Source organism: Molothrus aeneus, chromosome 2, assembly GCF_037042795.1.
Source record: "Molothrus aeneus isolate 106 chromosome 2, BPBGC_Maene_1.0, whole genome shotgun sequence".
NCBI lineage: Eukaryota > Metazoa > Chordata > Aves > Passeriformes > Icteridae > Molothrus > Molothrus aeneus.
In genome coordinates, this window is record NC_089647.1 from 34,486,247 (window position 1) to 34,510,632 (window position 24,386).

General features: G+C 41.6%; 1 protein-coding gene across 1 annotated transcript in view; it reads right to left on the reverse strand.

Annotated features, from left to right (window-relative positions):
• Positions 1 to 22,890, reverse strand: part of ME3 (malic enzyme 3) — a 117,491-nt gene extending 94,601 nt beyond the window's left edge. Inside the window, exon 1 of the mRNA XM_066544697.1 lies at positions 22,696 to 22,890. Within this exon, the coding sequence (XP_066400794.1) occupies positions 22,696 to 22,890 (195 nt within the window). The remainder of the gene's footprint in view (positions 1 to 22,695) is intronic.
• Between the last annotated feature and the right edge of the window lie 1,496 nt (positions 22,891 to 24,386).

Here is a 24,386-nt window from a genome sequence, read left to right on the forward strand (position 1 = left end):
TTGACCAGCCAAACTCTGCTGACAGAGCCAAGTATCATCCAGCATGTAATTGGCCAAAAAGCCTTACACTGCCAAACACTGACTGTACAGCTTCTGCAACTGAGGTACATGTAGCTACAGCCCCAACAGCCAGGCATAAATGCTGAAATAAACACAAACAAGGTATAGGTAGTGCCACAGAAATAGCAACCCTGACAGAGTGAAACAGACATGAATGGCTTTAGATGAATAGGCTGTAAAGAAAAAAAATGCCAGAGTGTTTTGCAATTTGAAACTCTCTGGATGTAACACTGCTGTTAATGCAAGCATATTGAGAAGGAAATTTTACTCTATAAAGAGCAAGATTAAAGAAGCTATTATCAAGAGGAAGATTAAGAAGCTATATCATCCATACTTGTTTTTTTTTTTTTTTTCCCTGTATGTACACACCTAAATGTAACAAAGTGATTCTCAAACTTCTGCTTGTGGGGCAGCTCTCTGGCTGTTAAAGGCCTTCACAGAAAAGAAGCTGCCTATGATCTGTCACTGGAAAGATTAGCAAGGCACAAACATCCTTTGGAATAACAGCATAAACCCCACCACATGCTCTCTTCTGCTAACATGTTCACATGTACCCAGCTGGCAGTACTTTGAGGATTTATCCCACAGATAAGCAGTCAGTACAAAATTCATGTCTCACAAGGTTGTGAAGTCAGAAACTAAGATGTATGTTCTCAAAGATGTAATGTTCTCAAAAAACATTAAATACACTTAAAATCTGAATGCTTTTCTGAAGCGCTGAAGCATGGCACAGAGAAAGCGTGTGCCATTCAACTAGATCCCATTCCTGTGCCAGATCTGTCTGAAATATCACACTGACACCTGACAGTACTTCAGGACTGAGTCTGGCTCAGCATAACAACAGTAGGCTTTTCTTCATATTTAATGAAAACAAGACCTGCCTGCAAAAAAACAGCCCCAAATTTTTTTGCCCTTTTATACAGAAACATGACCTTTATTTGTAGAAAGGAGACCTGACAACACCCTACAAATAAGCAGAACCCCTTCAGGGCTCACAGATGCAGCAGATCCTTTCAAAAGCCAAACACCCACATAGAAGGGTTTGTACCACAACAGTGATGAGGGTCCTCTGAGGGTCTGTGAACTGCTATGGGGGTGAAGCTTTTTGTTTAAGGCATGAACACTGGCTTTTGGGTAGAATGTGTATCACAAGGCCCTGAAGATAATTGCTGCGGCATTTAAGGTATTTTAGTCTCTGATGGTCCAATTTGACTGTTTAGCCTTGCTTAAGTTGACTCCTGCTGTAGTAAGGTGAGCAAGACTGTCCACATAAAGCATGAAGCAACAAGTCTAAACCACTGATGGAAGGTTAACTGTGGAGCACAATAGAAATAAATGAATTTTGAAGCTCCCTTTGACCTTGGCCCTTTAAGTCCAGAACACCCATTACCTAATTACTGAACACCATTCATCCCTTGACAGGCATTGTTTTTGGAAGGATGATGAACTAGTATTTGAAACACAAGTCACCACTTACTCTGGGGTTGATGAAGTTCTACTTCATCAACCTCAAAGTAGTACTTTCAGAGGTCCATCAGACTACTTGCCTTGTATTTAGAACCTTTCCCACACAGGTATCTCTGGGAGAAGCCTTTAAAACATACATTCCAATCCCTCCAACCTTACAGGTGTTGCAGGTAGGAGAGCATTTCCTTCAATGGCCAAAAAACCCCAAGAGTACTGGCAATCACCAGAAGTTGTGAGGCTTTAAGCAACCCTGTTCCAGAAAACAGACCTTCTAAATGGGCTCTAGTTCTTCATTCCTCTCTAAAACAGCTACCCAATTTAGGTGAGAAGCAACAAGTAAAATACCATAAACTCTTAATGCAAATCAGTTAAGAACCCAAGGTTTAAAAGACATTATTAGTAAATGAAATATTTTAAATAATAGTTTGAAAACTAAAAAGATCAATTCTCCTATGTAAAATTATCTGTAATTGCTTTCTCTACTTTCATATTAATTATCATAATGAAAAATTAGTTCAAGAGAAAAGTACCATCCTGGGGGAATGAAAAGCTTTCCAATTAGAAATGCCAGGCAAATGCATTAACCATTCTGCACTAACCATAAGCACTGCCGTTCTCAGTCTGAGAATTATGAGCCCCTGGAATATGTCCATCATTGCCATTTAGGTTGGCAATGCAATACAGTTGTGGATTAAAAAGTAATGGATAAGCTTTCAGGGTCACAAATTCTTCTTCAAATACTGGAAATTTTTGTTTACTCTAGACCATTTAACCAAGCTATAATTTGTGGGTTTAATGCCTCATGATTCACCAACACCAAGGAAGCCCACAAGAAATATAATTTTCAAAGAATTTCTTAAAAATGTGAGTGGAAAAATCTCTGTTTGCTGCACAAGAGGTCTTTGACTCTGCTGTGGACAAGCATAAAAATCCACAAGCAGCTGTCATACACACCATAATGGATTCACACTGAAAAGGTGCAGGCAGAGAGGTCTGGGCAAGCAGAGCTGCACTGACACTCTAAGGTGTCAGTGCCCTTTCCCATTGTCTAAGCTTTTAGCCACAACTTTGTAAGTCCCATTAAAGCAAGATGACACCACACACACGCACACACACACACACTTCATAATTTTCATACCTTATTCCAAAGCAAATAAACAGAAACAACATCACAACTGAGTTACCTCATCAAGAATAGTAAGGCAATGTGAAGTGTTTTGCATATTTTGTATTTTAAGACTAAAATTAGAATTAGATTCCGCTTCAAAAAGACGTGCTACTTCTGTCCAGAAGTTCTTCACATGGCGACTCATGTCTCCAAGTAGAAAGATTGGAACAAAAGAAATTAAAATCTGGGGTCATCACTGATGTGGAAAGAAAAAGAAACCCAACAAACCGAACCAAATAAACACAACACCTACCCCTCAAATTAAAACAACATCATCAATTAAAAGTCTCCCTGCCTAAAAAAAGGAAAGACTGTAAGCCCTAGTTTGTATTTTGAGATTTAAAGAAAACTGGTAATAAAAACTAAATTGTACTGTTGTTACTATATCAAAAGTAGAATTGCACTTGAACACAAGTGTAGGAGAATAATTAAATACATGGCTATAGAAAACTGCCACTACCAATACTGCATTTTACCTACGAACCCATGATGTTCTCCAGTAACAGTAGATGCAAAACCTCTGTAGCAGTCAGTCTTACTTATAGGACCAGCAATTCCTAGACTGGCAGTTTGGGAGTTACCATGGGTCACAGAGCAGACCCAGTTCTAAAGAGTCACTGTTACAAAGATTAAGGCGTTAGTAGTGTGTATGCAGACCCTGCAGTTGGCTTTGGTTGCTTATGCTGTATATACTGAATTTGTTAGTACAGAGACTGCCTACATCTGATGTATGTCATTTGGGGTTTCTAGAGTTTTCACATCAGCAGGAATCCAATACAACACAAAACTGAAAGCAGACCAATTCACAGAAAGTGTTAACCGACATGTTCCCCTGAGACAGGGATGAACTTGAGCTATAAAGCCTGCATTAAGAAACTGTAATCAGATTATGAATGTGAACATTTAATTATGTAACTGAAACTAGTTCAGATGCCAAAGTAGCCCAAAGTGGTTTTAAATGAGCATCAGGATGTCCTGATCAATTAGTAGTCCAAAGAAGTCTGGTAGTGATCATCAGACTGTTGAGAGCTGGTAGACTTCTGGAGGTTGAGAAGGATAACACATCACATTTGATTTTGATTGCAGAGGTGAAGCTACAACCTTTCTGGACATCACCCACACAAAAACCTCCAATCACTTTCAAAAAGCTTATGACACCATTTCCCCAGGAGCTTATCTGCAATACCTGCCCTTTAAAATAGTACACCTCTTTCAACACCATGATATCACCAAAACTTGATGTCTGTTGAAGCACAGTGAAGACAAAGAGGTATTTCTAAGGGAAATCTTAATTTTAATTTTAAATCAAATGTTTTCCTGAAGTCTTTCTAGATGTATCAGATGGCTAAGTAAACTGTGGGCAACTATGCTCACATAAACTGTGGACAATTATGCTTACATCCAGTAAATGAATTTGTTTGTAGCAAAAAGCATTTGGATTGAAAAAATGGTTTCTCTATTCTTTCCTTGGTAGCTGATCATGTTTCCAGAAGAAGATAAAATCTTGCAAACCTTAAACTTGACTGCAAATTCTCACCACATGTTTAAGTCCTCAAAGGCAAGAGAGAGGCATGTGTATCCATTTTACATTTGCTTTCCTGAGACATACTGATAAAGTTAAAAAAATTATCATCTCCTTGACTTCAGGGTGGCACCAGATACCTATCTCTGTGCAGATGTGCTGCAAACTCAGAGAGCTACTGACACAGAATGAGGAGGCAAAGTGCACTGTGCTGCAGCTATATGGTACTTTATACCTATAAACTGCATTATGCAGACTTCACTCCCTTCCCTCCCCACTGTACAGGAGCAGAATTTTGTTTTAGTCATTTTGAGAGGATTATTTTTGCTTAAAGATACAGAAAAGTAAACTAACTGGAAACAAATATATGTTATACAAGATTTCAGAAACAGGAGCACCACCTACTTCTACTGTATCTTTCAAAATGCCAGGCTCAAGGCCTGTTTTACTGCTTGCCCATCCTGTTCACCCTCAAAAACTCATCACGGGACACTACCAGGACAATCAGGCTGCTACACCTAAGAAAAGATCTCAAGTGCAGTCTGTGCCTTACAGTACACTCAAGCACATCTCCTGTGGGGCAGCAGATCACAGGGAGGCTCAGATATGCCCTCTCTCATCCATTTTTCAGCGACCTGATGCTAATAGACAGGACCACATATACTTTTTCCTGAAGAGGTTTTCACAAGAGTTTCCATTTCATGAACAAGATGAAGCCAAGCTGCTTACCAAGACAAATGGACAGACAGAACCAGGATCTGGGCTCCTCCAAACTAGCCCAAATACAGTATAGACACAGGCAAAACATCGAATCACTTTTGTTATTGGTCTTGCTTTTATTATAAGGCAGAGATTTTGTTTCTCATCTCCTTATCTTGTATTCCTGATGATAAAATCCCTTTAGTTATGTTAAAATTGTTTTCTGACATGTCATATTCAAAATAAGGTTGTATTAATAGCATGAAACATTTCACACTTTTCTCAAAAGTGTTACAGATTCTCCACAGAATGCAGCTTCAGATTTGAAGTTATGCCTGCATTTCCAAAGCATTTCTATTCAGGATCTACACACAATATTAATAAAAGAAGAGCTCTAAAAGAGACAGCTTTTGCAAATACGTGTAGAAGGTATTATTCAAGGCTGTTACTGCTTCAGAAAAATGTTTTTAGTTGTAAAATACAAAATATGGATTAACACAAAGTAGATAAACACATCAGTTGTAGACCACAGAACACACAAACTGAAGCTGATGTTCACGTAACAAATTGGTTACATGACAAAACACATTCAGTCTCTCAATTTCCATGTTTGACATAAGGATATGCCTTTGAACATTCTTAAAAAGTCACCATATGCTGAGAGGTCAGTGTGGTTTTAGCATGATGTAGATGCTGATGCACTGCAGATGGCAGCAGCAATGCCTCTCCCTGTATGATAATCAGAAGAGAATTTCAGACAACAGCAGGAGTGAATCAGAACTTAGAATAAAAAGGCCAGATTCTGCCAAAAACCATGGTCTAGGTACATGCATGTGATTGTTAATGGGGGGAAAAAGGGCAGTTTCAGACAAATTTAATGTAAAATTCTACTTTGATAAGCATTCACAATATATTAAGTTGTTCAAATCTTATACTGTTAGGAGTATTTTGAATCTATGACAATCTTACTGCTGACTAGAAGTTATGTTAAACGCAAAGAGATTCCCCTGCAGTTGCACATTTTAAAGTCACTTCCTATAACATGCAAATATACAGAATCTATATTACATTATGCTGGCCTCAGTCAAACTCTCTGCATAAAAGCTAACCTGATGCTTCTACAAGCCTTTTTCTCTCCAGACAATATAAAGAGGTTCTGCAAAGCCTGAGGTTACCTGAATAACTCAGAGACATTAAAAAAAAATTGTTTTTCCTAAAAGCCAACAACTTCTAAGCTATGTTTATGTTGGAACAACATTGCTAAGACTCAGCAAGAGGCAAACATTCTGGGTTTATTTTTGTCCTTACTGAAAATCTATGCCTTGGAGTATTGTTTGCACAGACCTAGACATCCACATTCATATTATTCACCAATCTTTCTACCACTGAATTTTCTCATCAAATCTCAGAATCTGTGCATAATCCTGAACCTACTACCTGGTATAAGTCTTTCCATGTGGATCAAGGAGACAAGATTCCACTTCCTGATTGTAACCAACTGTACCTAAGGATCTGTAGGATCAACCCCCAGACATGTACACAAAGTTGTTGATCTGATTTCTTTCCAAGAAATATATTGACTTTTGGCTTGCAAAATGCCTGGTATATAGAAGAGGGCCCAAGTTTGCCATGACTATGGGTTTTATTCCTTTTATCATATATTTATCATATGATATTTTTATCACTATGATCTTTGTTACTGCTACACTTTGCTTTGCTTTCCCTTCCCTAGTTTTCCATACGCAGGAACAAGAGAGCTGGGACATGGGATTTCTGAACCAGAATAGCAAACGTCTCAGAGTATGTTCTTTCACACCAAGACAAAGTGAACCAGAATTTAATGTCTGACTATTTGGAGAAAATGGCTTAGAGAGGTTTGCTCTCCATGGCTTGCAGGCAGATCCTGGCTCCAAACACCCTTAATGTGTCTATTTTACCAATCATAGTTTAATCTTACTGCTGAGTTACTGCATAGCACAAGGGGAAAATAGGTCAAACTCCTACACTAGCATTAGAGAACCCAGGATCTAAACCCACTACAATATAAGGTCTGTCATACCACTTCAGGATTTCTTCTTCCATGCATCCACTACACTTCTGCTCTTCCTTTTTCCAATTAAAGAAAGTGATTCAGTGAAAAAATGCCATGTAACCTCAGCTGAAGGCAAATGTATACATTGAAAGTGACTGTGTTTTACTTCTCATTTATTTAATACAGCAAATGCCAACTGGAGACATCATAAACTGTCTGAAGCTCATCCTGCAAGTTCATTTCAGTTTTGCAGTTGGTTTTCTACTGCCTGGTACTCAGAAATACAGATTATTGTCTTGTAGTTTTGCTTCTCCTCCCTCTGAATGCAGAGCAAAGTGCATCACCATTTGTTTACAACCCAGCTGTGCTCCTATAAATCCACTGCTCAGATAGGCGTTAGCCAGAAGACACCCGGAGTCTTACAGCAGTGGGATACTAAATCAAAAACCTATGCCCTAGTTCAGCAAAGCACTTCCTTAAACAATACCAAGCCAGTAAGATTATAACTTCACTGCAAAGGGCTGCAAATACTCATTTGCTTCCCATAAAATTCAATCTGCTTTGGATCTAGTCCTAGACATTTGCTGGAAGGTGTTATTAAATAAAATGAGAGGAAAGGCAGGCCAATAATATTTTGATTTCTAAGAAATCACTGGTTGTTACATGTGTCTCATCAGATACTTGAGCAGCAGTCACAGGGGGACCACACAGCACACCCACTAACCCACTTTCTGACCCACTAGCTTTAAAGTGTAATTATTTAGTCTATTTTGGTTCTCTCCTTGAATTACTACTTTAATTATGCAGACAAGGTAATAACCTCAAGTTTACAGGTATTGGTATCTGTAACTTATACACACTGTGACTTGAAGTTTTGAACTGTTATGAAATAAAGCCAGAAATTTTAAGTGACTAAATAAAAAGAAGAAGTGAGCTCTGGTAAACAGAATTAAAATAACCTCCTATAACAGCTATGTATTAGCACTCACTTCCTTTGTGCACAGCTTTTGGGAAATATTTCACAAAGTGTTTTTCATTTTATACAACAATGCATATTTGATGGCATGTATGGGATAAAGCAGTTGATCCATCACGTGTGTTTCTACCAGGCTGTGCTGGAGATCATTTTTGGTACAGATAATAGATGCTACAATAAGACAACTGAGCAAACAGGTTTGCTGGCTGAATGGTGAGCAAATTTATTCTGAGGGACTCTGTTTACCTACAGATGTCCCATATTACCTTGGGCAAGCTAAATGCAGCTCCCCACTGAAGTAGTCCAAAACCAAATGTAAATTATGACAACATGATGCCCATGACTGCATGATCCTTTCTGGAATGCTTATCAGTGATTCAGAAACTGTCCTCCATAACTGATAAGAAATGGGACAGAGTTCAAAAGTGCTTGATGTAATGCAGCAGTGTGTTAGGGCTCTAGTAGTCTGAATAACTCTCATTAGTGAGAAGTAGAAAGTGAATGATACATGCCTTGAAAGTCCCAAGAATTAGGAATAAGGAATAAGCCACAAATATTTCTCTCAGTCACATTTTTTCCTTTTCTGTTTTTATTTTTCTTTTTTCAAATCCTGATGTTCAACTTCAATAGTTTCTTTATTTTGCTAAAATCTGGAAGCCACAGCTGGGGATTATGTGTCTAACCACAGTCTCACTGGACTGAAAAAGTAATCTGTAACTCCATTTTACGCTCAAGTTAGAGAAAATTCTACATAAATTATGCATTCTAGCTAATTAAGACGTTTCTTAATTTTTAGAGCAATAAGCAAATACCTTTACAACTTCCAGTATACCTTCTTTTCACCTCTCATTTGTCAGGTTAATTAACAAACATGAATAGAGATGCTCTTCCTAAAGAATGAGCTCTGAGATCTATTCTCTCCTGTACAGGTATCTGTATTAGGCATTCCCTCTGCTTCTACCTAGATTTCCTGTTGGGGAAAGATATAAGGATTTTGGCTGTTGCCCTGTGATTTCTGGAAGTCCGGGAGTACCCGGGAGTGTGACAGTGTTCACAGGGGTTCTTGGATGAGGGAAGAGATGAGAATGTTGACCACCATGATCAGAAGGCTTGATTTATTATTTTATTATATATATATATTACATTATCACTATACTAAAAAGAAAAGAAAGAAAAGGTTCCTCAGAAGGCTAAGCTAAGAATAGAAAAGCAAAGAGTGATAACAAAAGCAGCTCTCTCGGACTCTGTCTGAGATGGCTTGGTCCTTGATTGGCCATTAATTATACACATCCAAGATAGGCCAATCACAGGTGGACCTGCTGCATTCCACAGCAGCAGATAACCATTGTTTACATTCTGTCTCTGAGGCCTCTTAGCTCCTCAGAAGGAAAAATCCTAAAGAAAAGGATTTTTAGTGAAAAGATGTCTGCGACACGGGAGTTGGCTCAGAGCTTCAGTCTCACATGATGAATTAGTCTGCAAGTGGACAGTAAATCCAATGCATCCCAAATATGACCAGCCTCTGCATATGCACAGACTATATGCAAAGGAGATGCTGCATGCCAAGAAGCCCCAGATACCTGGCCCATCTCATCTAGAATGGAGATATCTACAATGCACAAAGTTTGTCCAGATGGTCTAGTAACCATGCCTACCACAGATCTGGAAACTCTCACACACTTGCAGCTCCTCAGCCCAAGCCTTAGCCTCACCTCTCTTAGCAGCATTCTTCTGCCTGGATAGGAAAATGCAGTGCTTCCCCAGAGTAAAGGCTGAAGCCTCTTTTCAAGAGACATAAAGCACTTACCATAGTATAAAATTACTACAAATCTGAAAGGAAAGAGTCTCACAGTACTTCAACCCAATTTGGTTTGGGCCCTAAATCAGGGTTCATTGCAATCAGCTCACATTTTGAGAAAAAATTTTCCAACACTAGGAAAATTAACACCAGTGATGAACTGACCAGGTGACTCTTTTATCAACAAGTTTCTGCCTCCTACAAGCACACTTGATACAGTGCTGCAGTTCAGAGAGTACATTATGGTGGTGCCAATCAGACATCGAGAAAGACCTGAGAATGGTTCCAGCTGCTCACTGTGTCCTAGCAGATCTGTAGCCATCTGCTCTTCCCTGCTCCAACACAGTGCCACATTTAAGCTCCTGTAAGATGTTATAGTCATTCTCTGACAATAAAAGAAAAAACAACAAAACCCAAAAAGTTAAAAGCATCTACTTTACTGAATTTGCTATTTCTCAGGAAATACTAATTGAAAACTTCTTGCTCTGTGTTACAAATTGCAGCACAAATATTATGATTCTGTAAGTCAAACAAGATTAATATCCCTCTTTCCCTGCAGGAAATCCTAATAAATGCTACAGGGGTTTCCAGCTTTGCAGGAAGTGAAACTGCTGGACTCTCATACTCTTTTATATTTGGCTACAGTGGGAAACTCATTTTGCAACTCCATCAAATACCAGTTACATTCCTACAAGGAAAACAGTCCAGCTGCCAGTCAATAGGACATTCGACCTTGCAGAGAAACCTGAAAGTCACTTGTACAAAACAACAAGATCTGGTTACAGTTTCACTGTCACTGCCAATTCCATTAAAGCTTATCTTTAAAATGTAATAAGCTTTTTAAAAGTGGCCAACACTAAACCCATTTCACAGCAGAATCCAGAGTCTCGCTGCTGCTTTCCAGCACCTTCCCATCACTTCCTTTCTATTTATATGAGAAATTACTTTGTTATCTTATAACTTCAAATACAGTTAACATGCTAAATACAAAACAATTACTTGCCTCTAGGAAGAGTGGCCCAGTTTCAGCAAGCATGAGTCATGCACTCCTTCTGCTTTCATAACCCACCCCATTACCATTGACCAGTGGGCATTTGGAAGGTCACAGTTCAAAGGCACTTTTGCAAATTTTATTAAGCTACAAGAACTCTCCAGGACAGCTTCAAGCTCTCCAAGGCATCTCACTTAGTGCCCTCGTTTTTCCTCCAGCAGGTCTTGTGAAGAAGTCCAGCTCTTCTTGCTGGCATGCCAGAGGACAGCTTCTGGCATTGGAAAGGCATCCCTGAGTGGGTCACTCCAAAGCTCTTATGGAAGATGAATGAGTTTAGGCAGACCACACTAAAATAAAGAACACTAACATGCACTTTTGATTTTTAGGACATGCAACCATGGGAGTAGCTGGAGCCTTCATGGGATTATCTATCAGTAGAAACTGGTATTATTAATAAATTCCATTTTTGCTTTGAGACTTTGGCTTAAACAATCAGTAAGCACAATTTTTTACACATACTTTCATTTTAAGTGCCATTTATTAACAGAGCAAGATGATGAAATTTAACAATCTACTACCTTTAACCTTCATAGTTTGTAATGAAAATGACCTTGTATCTTGAATGGTACAGCTGCTTGAATTCCTAAACTCAAAAAAGGCTCAATGTAAAGTTGACTGAAGTCAACAGAAACCCTTCCAATAACTTAAGCCTACGCTGCCCCTTAGAAACCAAAGAGCAATGCTCAGGCAGGGCTCTGCTGTTGCAAGCATTTTTCCTTCCTAGACAAAAGCCAGGAAAAGCTGCTGGCATCAGCACATGGAGTGAAAGGCACGTTCCACATCTCCTTCGAATAAATACTGCTGCACATCACAACCTGGGCAAGTTACCAAACCTAAGAGGAATCTGCTGCATGTGTGCAATGAGCAACAAGGCACAGCGGTATGTGCACTGAAAATTCTTACAACTTGAGACAAAAAAAAATTCATTTATTTTACTGTTACCTTTGAACATCTATTTCTGTATTTGAATATAATTTACAAACTTGTGAGCCGCCAATGGCAGGCCAATTCACTAGTGAGTACAAAGCAGCAGAAACTGCAGAATGAGCCTCTGCATCAAGACCAGCAGTGAATTCCACTTGGAAAGTTTTCTGTAAAGCTGCCTACCTGGAGCACATGGTCACCTCTATCATTGCTTTTCATGGCTTTCATACATCAAGCCACTGTATCTGCCAGGCATCAGGGGAAAAGAGAAGTTTTCAATTCTTCTTTCCAATATCCTCATCACTTCAAGTATTTTGGGATCCTCTCCCACAAACTGTCTCTTGCCCAGAAAACACCTGAACTGCTAAGTTGTTCTAGTACAAGTGCCTTTCACACTTTTGCAACCATTGTACAACACTTTTCCCTAAAAGAGTCTGAATTCTGCTGGAATTCAGACTTTATGCACGCTCCACTACTGCAAATTACTTTCTCTTGCAGCAGGTTGGTTTTTGTTGTTTTTTTTTTTTTTTGCTAGATTTTAAAGAGGTTTTGTCATAGAAAAATAAATTCCAAAACAATGGGAGATAGAATTTTTAGACTTTTTTTCTTCCCCAGTAGTCAGATTTAGCACTTCAGCAAACAATTTTTGTTACTTTTCTCATTTGATGGCTAGATCTAGAAGCCTTCATACTGTATTGGGGGAAAGAAGGGACTTGACCCTCCAATAATTGTGATCAAGGAACCCGATATACAGAGGCAGTTGTTTTATCACAGAAATTAGCTACAGACACAAGTGACAACATGAAGACATCAAATTCCCTGTGAGGTAAGAAATGGCTACAAGGGAGAAGTTTTTTGGCTTGGGTGGTGGTAGGGCTGTTTGGTGTTTTTTTGTTGGATTTTTCTTTCTCTGTTTATTGGACCAAGTAATCTAGCTGGGGGTACGAAAAACTAGAGTTGCTAGAAGAAGGGCTACGAATACGAAAATCCCTGGACTTACTTCTCCCCTTTCCCCGCACCTCTAAATCATTAGGCACAATAAAACAGATTATCTCTTGTTCCAGCCTCTGCCCTGCTTACCTGCTTAGACCATCTTGACAACAGAAACACTTAATAATCTGGACACTTCAAAAAATAGCAGAATTTGGCAGTTTAATCCATTCTCTCATTTATAATGATCACAAATAATGCAAATAATCATAGCTGAAATCACCTGCAGGTGATTTTTTTTACATCAAATCATTCAAATGACGATTAAACAGAATTTAATAGTTTCCATAATGAATTTAACCACTAGGCAAAGTGACAAATCCATTGGCCCAGCCAAAGAGAAAACATTCAAGGCATTTTTTCCCAGAGAACATAGCACTGTAGTTTTTGAAATAACCTATTTTTTCTAATATTTAGAAACACAGTGAAGTCTTAACTACATGTTTTACAAGGATGAACACAGCTAATCCATATAGACTTACTATAAAATAGACTTACCATTTTTTTAAGCTAAACATACAGAATAGAATTCTCTAAGGTGTGGAGATAATATTTTTTTATATATAAACAGAGAAAGGTACTGAAAATCTGTTTCTGTTCTATGGATCCACATGTTGAAAAAGGTTACATGTGCAACCTGCACAGAGCTCCAAAGCAGAAAAGGTTGATAGGCAGAAAACTTTTGCATTGGCATTATTTTCTTTGTCCGAACCATAGTCTGCTCAGTTACCCTGTCTTAGTTTTGTGTTTGGCAGCTGCAGAACTATAAAAAGCTTTGCCATTTAAAACATTTTTAGAAGAATGATATTGTATTAGGCTGACAATACAGAAGTCATTTATCAAAATGTCACATTGTCTGCAGAGACAGATAGTGTCACCCCTGGGCCTCAAAGAGGAGGTTAAAAAATTAAAGACATGCTCATCATCTCCACTAGAGCACATTCTAAACTGAAAGTAGTCAAGTTTGCCGTTGTGCTAAGCCTTCTATTCAAAGAGAGGGAATTTCAGCAGTGTTTATTCTCCCCCAGGCACCAAGGCCTGCCTGACCTGCTTACAACAGCTCTAAAGCTAAGTCTGTCCCAAAAGAATTTATTTGGGTGAGTGCTACAATAGGCTCAAGGTTTGGTAGCAGGTGTGTATTTCAGTGAGAAAAAGATAAAAAAAAAAAAGTAACAGAGGAAAAGAAAGAGACAAAGCAAAACGCAAACCAACAAAAAAATCTAAAAAACCCCCAGCAAAATAAGATTATCTACAGAACTGTATGTCATTTAATTAAGAGAGAGGTAGAGGCAAGGCTCCTCCTGTGCAGGGCAGCATCCAACGTTCAGCTACAGCAGCCATGTGCATTGGCAGCTTTCCTGTCAAACTCGAGGCCCAAACTCTGCCAGGGCTCAGTGCCAGAAATGCCAGAGTCCTGCCTGCATGGGGGTACGTGGTGGCAGAGGCTTTCTTTGAAGTGAAGAATGAGTAAAACACCTAAAGTACAGGAGAGCTGCCAAAAGGTATGTTTGAACAGCATGTCCCATCAGCCAGGCAGCTGAGGCAGGGCAGGTAGGTAGGTCAGCATCACTTACAGTAAGCCAGAAAAGAAAACTATCCCAAAACCCTGGAGGTGCATAAATACTATAAAAAATTGTAACTGTCCCACCTTCAGCAAGGGGTAACAAGAGAGCACAGTTATTCATTAAAGAACAAACTTTCCTTTCTCATCTCTGAATGAAGGTCAGTAACAGCACCAAGTGTTCTTCTGGAGGTGGCTTGTGCAGAAGCAAAGAGGAATTCAATTTACATTCTCTTAATCAGCAGAACTTAATACAGTAAAAAAAAAGAGGCAGTCTAGGAAGTTTTTAGAGTGTGTGGAGGACAACTTTTTGTTGCAGCTGGTGAGTGAGCCCACCAGGGGAGGGGACTACATTACACCTGCTGTTTGCAGAAGAGATGGGCTGGTGGGAGATGTGGTGCTTGGAGGCTACTTGGGGCACAGTGATCATGAAATTATAGAGTTCTCTATATTTGGTGATAGCAGGAGGAACATCAATGAGACTTTTACACTGAACTTCCAGAGGGCAGACTTTGGCCTATTTAGGAGACTTATTCAGAGAGTTCCTTGAGAAGCAGCCCTTAAAAACAAAGGAGTTCAGGAAAGGTGGGTGTGCATCAAAACAGAGATCTTGAGGGCACAGGAACAGACTGTCCCTGTGTGCTGAAAGATGAGTTGATGAGGCAAGTGTCCAGCCTAGATGGGCAAGGAGGTTTTGAAAGAACTTAGGAATAAAAAGATGATGTATCATCTTTGGAAGGAGGGTCAGGTCTCTCAGGAAGTATTTAAGGGGGTTGCTAGGGCATGTAGGAAGAAAATTAGGGAGGCCAAAGTTCAGTTCAAACTTAATTTGGCAACTTTTGTAAAGGAGAATAAAAAATGTTTTTATAAATACATTAATGGCAAAAGGAAGGGTAAGACCAACCTTTGTTCTCTATTGGATGAAGGAGGGAACTTAGCAACTGCAGATGAGGAGAAGGCAGAAGTGCTTAATGCCTTCTTTGCCTCAGTCTTTAGTGGGAAGATGGCTTGTCCTCAGGACAGCCGTCTTCCTGGGCTGGTAGATGGTGTCAGGGAGCATGGATGGTCCCCCTGTTAACCAGGAGGAGGCAATCAGAGAACTGCTGAGCTGCTTGGATGTTCATAAATCTATGGGTCCAGATGGGATCCATCCCAGGGAGATGAGAGAGCTGGCAGATGAGCTTGTAAAGCCACTCTCCATCATTTACCAACAGTCTTGGCTCACTGGTGAGGTTCCAGATAACTGGAAGCTGGCCAGTGTGACCCCCATCCACAAAAAGGGTGGGAAGGAGGATACTGGTAACTATAGGCCAGTTAGCCTGACCTCAGTACCCAGTAAGGTGATGAAGCATTTTATATTGAGTGTCCTCACACAGAACTTACAGGGTGGCCAGGGTATCAGACCCAGCCAGCGTGGATTTAGGAAGGGTAGGTCATGTTTGACCAGCCTGGTCTCCTTTTATGATCAGGTGACCTGGCTGGTGGATGCAGGAAAGGCTGTGGATGTTGTCTATTTGAATTTCACCAAGGCCTTTGACACTGTCTCTCACTGCACACTCCTGGAAAAGCTGGCAGCCCATGGCTTGGACAGGAGCACTCTGTGCTGGGTTAGGAACTGGCTGGATGACCGGGCCCAGAGAGTGGTGGTGAACAGTGCTGCATCCAGCTGGGGCCAGTCACCAGTGGTGTCCCTCAGGGGTCTGTGCTGGGGCCAGTTCTGTTCAATATTTTTACTGATGACATGGATGAGGAGATTGAGTCTTTCACTAGTATATTTGCAGACAACACTAAGCTGGGAGCGTGTGTCAATCTGTGGGAAGGTAGGAGGGCTCTGCAGACAGACCTGGAATGGTTGGATGGATGGGCAGAGCCCAACAAAATGAAGTTTAATAAATCCAAGTGCTGAGTCCTGCATTTTGGCCACAATAACCCCCTCCAGCATTACAGGCTGGGGACAGTGTGGCTGGACAGTGCCCAGGCAGAAAGGGACCTGGGGGCACTGGTGACAGCCGGCTGAACATGAGCCAGCAGAGTGCCCTGGTGGCCAAGAAGGCCAAGGGCATCCTGGCCTGTCTCAGGAACAGTGTGGCCAGCAGGAGCAGGGAGGTCACCCTTCCCCTGTACCCAGCACCTTCAGTGCTGTGTCCAGTTCTGGCCCCTCAGTTTGGGAAGGACCTTGAGACACTCGAGCACATCCAGAGGAGGCAACGAGGCTGGGGAGGGGCTGGGAACACAAACCCTGTGAGGAATGATTGAGGGAGCTGGGGGTGCTTAGCCGGGAGAAAAGGAGGCTCAGGGGTGACCTTATCACTCTCTACAACTGCCTGAAAGGTGGCTGTAGCCAGGTGGGGTTGGTCTCTTTCTCCAGGCAGCAACTTACAGAATGAGAGGACACAGCCTCAAACTGTGTCAAGGGAAATAGAGGTTGGATATTAGGAAAAAGTTTTTCACGGAAAGAGTGAGCAGCACAGTCTCTAACATCAGTGACATCATATGTCGTGCTACTTATGAGGGGCAAGGCTTGGAGCATGCTGAGGTCAGTGGAGCACACACTGTTCACCCCACACATAATATGCTCAGTTCTCCTGACAACATCTACAATGTTTCCAAAGTAATCAACTAGTAGCTTACCCTGTATTTCACTAAATGTAAGGAATAGGAATGTGAACAAGCTGCAATATTCAGCACTAAATCCATTCTAACTGCAACAATATCAATTTTCATATTCTTCACCAAAGAGTTTGTGTTACTTAAGTACAAATTTTATTCAAGTGCCAGAAAAGCCTAGTCCATCCTATGAAACCAGAGCTACATTCATTCTTGGCTCTGCCTTACCAAAACATGCCTGATGTAAAGATTAAGGCTTCTCCAAAAGAAAGGGCATGATAAAAAGAAAGCAATATAAGCATCTGCCAAACTGATGAATTTCCTCAACTTAAAGGCAGTTTTAAAGGTATTTTTACAATATTTTCAGAAAACAGAAAGAAGCGTTTTGTTCCAAAACCAATTTATTTTTATTAAAATCTTATACTGAGTGCAAGCATAAACTCAGCACTTATAAAAGCTGCCCAACCAATGCTTCCAAGACCTCTCAATCTCATTTATAAGGGCTGAAGGGAAAACAAGGACTAACATATTATGGATGTTAAACATGTAAGGATTAGTACAGCATAGAGGCAGGGTCTGCATCAGCACCCTTCTCACCCTCACAGCAACAGATATCCTATGCACTTCCAAGCTTTTCTATGGGAATGCCACTCCCAAAGCACTAGCAGCATCACAAAGGGGAGAGTGACAGTGTTGGCAAGAGGTTATGCAGGCAGACAGGGAGGCAGATGGCTCCTTGGTTTGGCTATGATAAGGGAGACAAACTGGAATCCAAGCTGCGGGAGTAAAGGGACTTTTGCAGGCTGATTCTAATACCAGAAGCACCAACAGATTTAGTTTGGGCTCAGTCTGCTGACCACACCATAACAACAAGTTCTTTGGCATCAAAACATTGGGAAATGTCCTTGCCAAAAGACAGTCTGGCCTCAGAAAAATATGATTGACACTAACACCAAACAAATAAAAATGAAAGTTCACATGCCAGAATGATGGCAAAAACAAATCTAACTGAGCAATCATATTTCCAAAACACACCACATTTGCCAAAATATTTGGCCAAAGCTCACCTCTGTGGAGTTTGTTTCCCACTGAAGTCACGAGGATACAGGCACCTTGGCTTGACTAATGAAGCACAAACACGTAAAGAGCCTCTCTGCTCCAGGCACCATCGAAGGCTCATCACAATGCACAGTGCTCCAGCTCACTCACATTTCTACTCTAGAGTATTTAGAACCTGATTTGACAAAACTTGTCTCTCAGCTAGAGTTTTACTTGGGTCTAAAGTTGCAGGGTTTGGCTATGCAAGCGTCTTGTTTGTTATCCCTAGAAACTCAAGAGCACCATCAGGTCAGTTCATGAACATCCTGTCTCCTGCAGCAATCACAAACCTTAAGAAGAGTAAATAACACAGGTTAATAGGATACTCTTCCACTGCACTCTCCCATCTTTTCATCATTTTCAGTTTGGGGACTTTCTAAGCCAGGTGTTTTATTAAAGTATTTAGTAACCCCCAGTGGATTTTTTCCCCCTAAATTAACTTGTCCAGTCTAAAATTTTCCCCCCAAACCTTGCTCAAATAGTTTTGGGCTCTTGAAAAAATATGAGGGGAACCTCTAAACTCTGCCCACCTCATACTCTTCCTTTGCAAAACACGAACAGATGGCAAGTCAACAAACACTGGAATGCATACACTTAAAGCCCCATGCATCACTCAGTTGTTATGTATCTATCAGACCTAAAGCTAGCCAACTGAAAACTCCAGCTGCAAGAGAAACTCCAGTTGTAAGAACTCAATCCTGTGGATTTAGAGAGATTCGCTACTTTCAAAACAGAATTCTGCCTTGGTCTGATCTTGCCAACTAATTTCAGACACACTGCTCTTGTGCCCAGTACTATTTTTTTAAAAACCAAATCATTTTATAAATCCACCTAATTTTAGCTCTGTTTCACCACAGCTGCCAAGTGCAGCCGTGTGCAAGATCACACGATTTGTTTCTCAGCTGCAGTGGCAAATTACTGACACTATTCAAAGAACCCTCAGTTAGCTCAATTTCAATCCCTGCAAAGCTGAAGGACAAACAACCTTTCTGAATTTTAATCATGTATATACAGCAGTACATTCAAAAATGCTGCAGAAGCCTACAGCAGTTCTTTAAGGTTTGATTCTTACATATCCAGACTAGTAATTTTGTTTTGTTAGGTTTTGTTGGGTTTTTTGTTTGTTTTTGGTTTTTTTTTTTTTTTTTGTTTTTTTGTTTTTTTTTGTAATTCATCATGACATTCCATGAAAAAAAATGGAGACCATGCATGCACATCAGAGGAGAGTATAATCCAGATGTACTCAGAGACCACAAAGTCAGATCCCTGCATTGCACTTGCAGGAAAGTTTAATGGATTATCTTAACCCTTCAAGTGGGGCAATATCCTGCCACTCTGAAAACAAACTGTGACCTCCAGTGCTGCATCTGTTTGTGATGGCAGATCTCCAAGCATTCATGATTTATCTCGAAATTAGAACTTCCAGAAAAATGCTAGAAGTGTCATCAACCTTCCAGTCAAATGTCATGAACAAAGTTACAATCAATTTTGGACACAACAAGATTTTTGAGTCCCTGCAGGTATGTGGTCAAACTGGGAATTGTCCAGCTCAGCCTTTGTTTGTTCAAATACAAAAAAGGCATATGAATTTGACAGAGTCCCTGGACAAACTGGAAATCATAAAAGGCACATGTGAGATGAATAGAACTGCACAAATCTCAAGAATTGACAGCAGTGTCAGAGAGAACACGACATGGACTTGACCACACCAAACACAGGGCAGCTTTGATATACAAGGCAGTGAATAAAGGAAGCCCCATCTTTCCTCCCAGGGTCTGAGCACTGAATCAGCTTTTCACAAGGCTGAGGTCTCACAGTAAAAGAGACTTATTTCTCAGCAACTGCAGTTTTCATTGGATCACCACAGAACACCCTTACCAGTGCTCTGTGGTTATCTGACATTGTTAACATTTCTAGGTTTTCCAATTTTACGGCATTCCAGGTCTGGAAAACAAATTCTTCATGAGGCACTTCATAAAAACATGTGACAAGTTCTTCTTCATCCTTTTGTTATTTCTGAGACTCCTCAGACAAATAATAGCAACTGCTATTGCCTTTTAAAGCTGCAAGTACCTCTCACAAGAATGCTGATGTTTCCCAAGTCCTGTCCTTGGATTAAACATGGGACTGTCACACTTCACAACACAAGGAAGAACAGTATTTGAATACCACAGTACTAAAAAATGTAGTACATGGTAAACAAAGACCAAAGGGAAGAAACAACTGCAAATTTATTAGATTCATAACTAGTTTTCGGATTTATTTTTCTTCTTCTCAGGCAGCTTTGGAAACCAGGGAAACTTCTCAGAGGACAGCCTGCTAACACTTTTACTAATATTTAGGATATTGCAGAGGACCTGCCAGCAGCAGATTTTGAGTCTGCTTCTTCTTCAAAGCACCTTCAACCCAGTAAGCAAGCTAAGACTTGGATCAATAACCTCAGACTGTAAATCTGTCTGCAGTTCTGCTGAAGGGACAGTGTTCTTCATTGAATAAATACCACACACTTGACAGCTTCAGACTGACAGCTTAAACTTCATCCAAAAGCTATAAAACACCCATGGTATTGAATAAAGCAGGGAAACACTTGCTGCATTAAGTCTCACTTCTCAATATTTTTTTCAGAGGTTCTTGGAGAGATGTAAGGACTATTCCGTGCAGAGCTGCTTGCAATCAGTTGAAAACTTAGATTAAAGTGAGATCCAGTGCAGAAAAAAAGCAATAACCCCATGCCTACATTTAGTTACCAAAGGGGTAAAGAGCAATTGCAATGTGAGGAGAGTACAACAGCTGAAAACCTACCTAAATTAGGGATCCCTAATTTTGATTTACACTGCTGCAGCGCAGCAGACCAAAGGGTCACCACTCTGACAAGACACGAACTGCCTGAAAAACACCATTTCAGCTGAACACAGGTAACTCTGCAGAGGCTACAACAAACTGCTAAGAGCCACAAAGAAATGGAAGCCTGTTTAGAAAAGCCTGGAAAGAGGTCTTGAGTGTTTAGTAATGATGGGTTACCTAGGTGCATACACAGGCAGTCCTTATCTCTTACCACAGATGTAAGCCATCTCTGACTTGGATGTTCTGCAGATGATTTATCTCAGTGACTGAGAAATGTAACAAACAGCAAACACAGAGGCTGGAGACCAGCTGGGAGACTTCTCATGGCCAATTAAACACTGCACACCACAGTACATTTTTCCTCTAACAGGAACAGTTGTCTACCCTTCTCTTCACATGGCCAAAAATTCCATTTAAATGTCAAGAAAAATACTTTATTTCACTGGGAGGAGGGAAAACACTCAAGAAAAGCCTCAGTTCTGAAAATTATAAAACAGGACATTAAAAATCTACTCTTGCATCAGCCAGATTCAACTGTGTGTTATTATTGCATTACATAGACGAAAGGTCAAAGTATTTTCAGTTCAAATCCATATATGCAAGAAAACAAGAAACATTAGCTATGTCACTCTTTGTAACTACCATGAAGCACCCATCAAAACCTCTTAATGCCGACAAATTATTGTTATTTATGACCTAGTTGGCAGTCCCTTTCTCTTCAGCCTAACACATGCACTATATAATGATTCAAACTAGACTGCCTATGAAGTTGTTGCATATTGAGTAATATCCAGTGTCATCACATGCCTCGGTCCTTTGGGATTCATCTCTGTGGATGCTGAAATGGTAGCAGAAGATGCAGCTCAATGCACAGCATCCTACACAAAAAGTGGTCATCCAAAGGATCTCCAGTCTGGAAGACAACATAGGAAGCTCATGGACTGGATAACTGTGTACGTATGACAAATAGTCACAGCCCAATCAATCAAACAATCAATCAATTTCAATACCATGTTTAATACCTGCTCATTTTAGGTAAATAACACACTTGTAGTTATTTCTAGTAATATTACACAAGAAAGTAGAACAGCATAGTTGAGTCTGACATATTTGATCCCAATATTGGCACCCAGATTATTTTTTCCCTTCAAATTATGTAAAGTTAAGTTATTGGGTCTCACTTCACATGCTTTGTAGACTTTGCTAAAAACTTTCTCCAAAAGCATTTTTTTAAAAAATTCTTCTTATTATAACTGTATTGTTAATGTTTCCACAGTTTTGAGGATAAACACATCTTCAGCCTGGCGAGATGTTGCTTTGGTAGTGGAGCACACACAGCTACGGATACGCTATGAAAGGAAGAGTGAAAACAAGAACAGCCACACATGCTTGTTTCATCATGAAGGTGTAAATGACCTGTTTCACAGCTACATGTGTAAAACAATATATATATATAAATAACCCAGATTTTGGTATTGGACTTCAAAGAGAAGTTGTATTTGTATTTTCTCCATCCCAATTTTTTGTGCTTTCAGGCAAACAGCTTCAGTTCCCAGGCAAGGGCACTTCTGCCCTACCCAGGCTCTGTGGGTGCCGCTGCGGCAGCAGGACAGCGGTCAGAGGGGAGGCAGGTGCCCGACTCCCCAGGAGGCCGCAGTACCGAGCCAGCAGCCCGGCACCCATCACACATCCCGTGCTCCGTTCAGGACAACCCGCGGCCGCTCCCCCTCCGCAGCATTTCACCCTTTGGGACAGTCCCCGCTCCCTGGGGACGGTCACGGGTGACGCTGGCAGCCCCAGCAGCCGGGACACCTGCGCTCCGGGCCTTCCCCACGTCCGCCGCCCTCCCCGCGGCCCGGCCGCGCCCGCCCCTGCATCACCCCCGCCCAGGCACGCACCTTGTTGAGGTGAGGGTTCCTGGTGATGTCGTAGCCTCGCTTCTTGATGGCCGGGGCGCGGCCGGGGCCGGCCGGGCCGGTGCACCCTGCCTGGCTGCTGCGGGCCCGGCTGAGGGCGAGTAGCAGCGGCGCCCGGCCGGCCCCCACCATCGGCAGCAGGCGGCGGGCGCAGACCCCGCCGCACACCGGCACCATCGCCGCCGCTCCTGCCGCGGGGAGCCCAGCGGGGCTGGGCGGGCGCGGCCCGGCCCGGCCCAGGCGTGCCCTGCCCAGGTGAGCCCGGCGCGGCGCACCCGCCGAAGCGAAAGGAAACCCGGGAAGGAGATCCCGCCGCAACCCCGCGGCGGCCGCCCCTCCTCCGTTACCTGTTAAGGCTCAGCCAGCGGCGGCGGGGAGGGGGAGCCGGGCCGGGCCCGCCCCCGCCGGGGACAGCGGCACGCTCGGCCCGGGAGGCGGCGGTGGGAGCGGGGCTGCCCGGCCGCGGCGTTGCGGTGCTCGCCCCTCTGTGCCCGCACTGCCCCCGACCGCCGCCATAAAGGGGTTCGGTGGGGGCTGCAGAGCCTGGGGACCCTGGACAAGGACACGGGACCTTGGCGGGACATGGAGCAGGGCAGCGGAGCAAAGCCGCTCGAAGGAGCTGTTAGTGCTGAAGGAGCATCTTCAAAGAACTTTTCAGTCCAGGAGTGTGAACAGCCGTGGTTGGTTAGGCATTTCAAGCCGCATATAGTCCCTAAATTCCCTCTGTGTAATTTATATACACCGTATATTGTACGTATAATGTATTTACTATGGATCCAGTTATATAATGTATATAACCTGTATTTCTTCATGTTGTAATTATATATTTGCTGAAGAAGACAGGTCCCTGCACCTCTTGGGTTTTTTTGGTTTGTTGGTTTTTTTTGGGTTTTTTTTGTTTTTTTTTTTAAATAAATGAACTCTTTTATACTTGAAAATGGTGAAAACATCATCACCATCACCACTACCATCTGGTACCACACCACTTCTGTGGAAAAACCAGTGCTCTGATTACCCCTCAAAACAGTGGAAGTTTCATGTTCAATTTCATCTTAAGATCAACACTGCTTCAGCACCTGCATCCCTCTCATGAAGTTCACATCTGCTTTGCTAGAGGGACACTCTTATCCTTCCATTAGTATTGCTGTCTGCATGTGTATTTTTTAATATGCTTTAATATATTAGTGGATAAATGATACAGTCCATGCAGACCAGAAGACGACTAGATGGATATGGTTGCTTTTCCTTGCCTTGCCTCTAGGCACTCAATAGAATAGACTGTTGCAATTTGATTCCACAACCTTATGATTTCTCCCTAGAGAGCACATGGCTTCATGCATTGTTCTAGATGTGTTCAGGATATTTACACCCTTGCTGTAGGCAATGATTATATTCAAACCTCATACTTGAGGACTGTGGCAACTTCTTAACTACTGTTGGGGGAAAAAGACTCCTGGAAGTAGGGTTGTCTGTCTGGTCTTTGGGTTTTTCCCTAAAAAATTGGTCATAAATGGAGACACACTCCTGGGGAGACCCAGGCAGTGAGAAAAGGAGTATGTGCATCACTGAGGCCAGAATATAATCAGGGAGTTTGTTAGTGCATAGAAGACACACAAGAAGAAATATACCACTATTCTTACTTTGTGTAGCTCTGGAAAAATCCAGAGATTTTG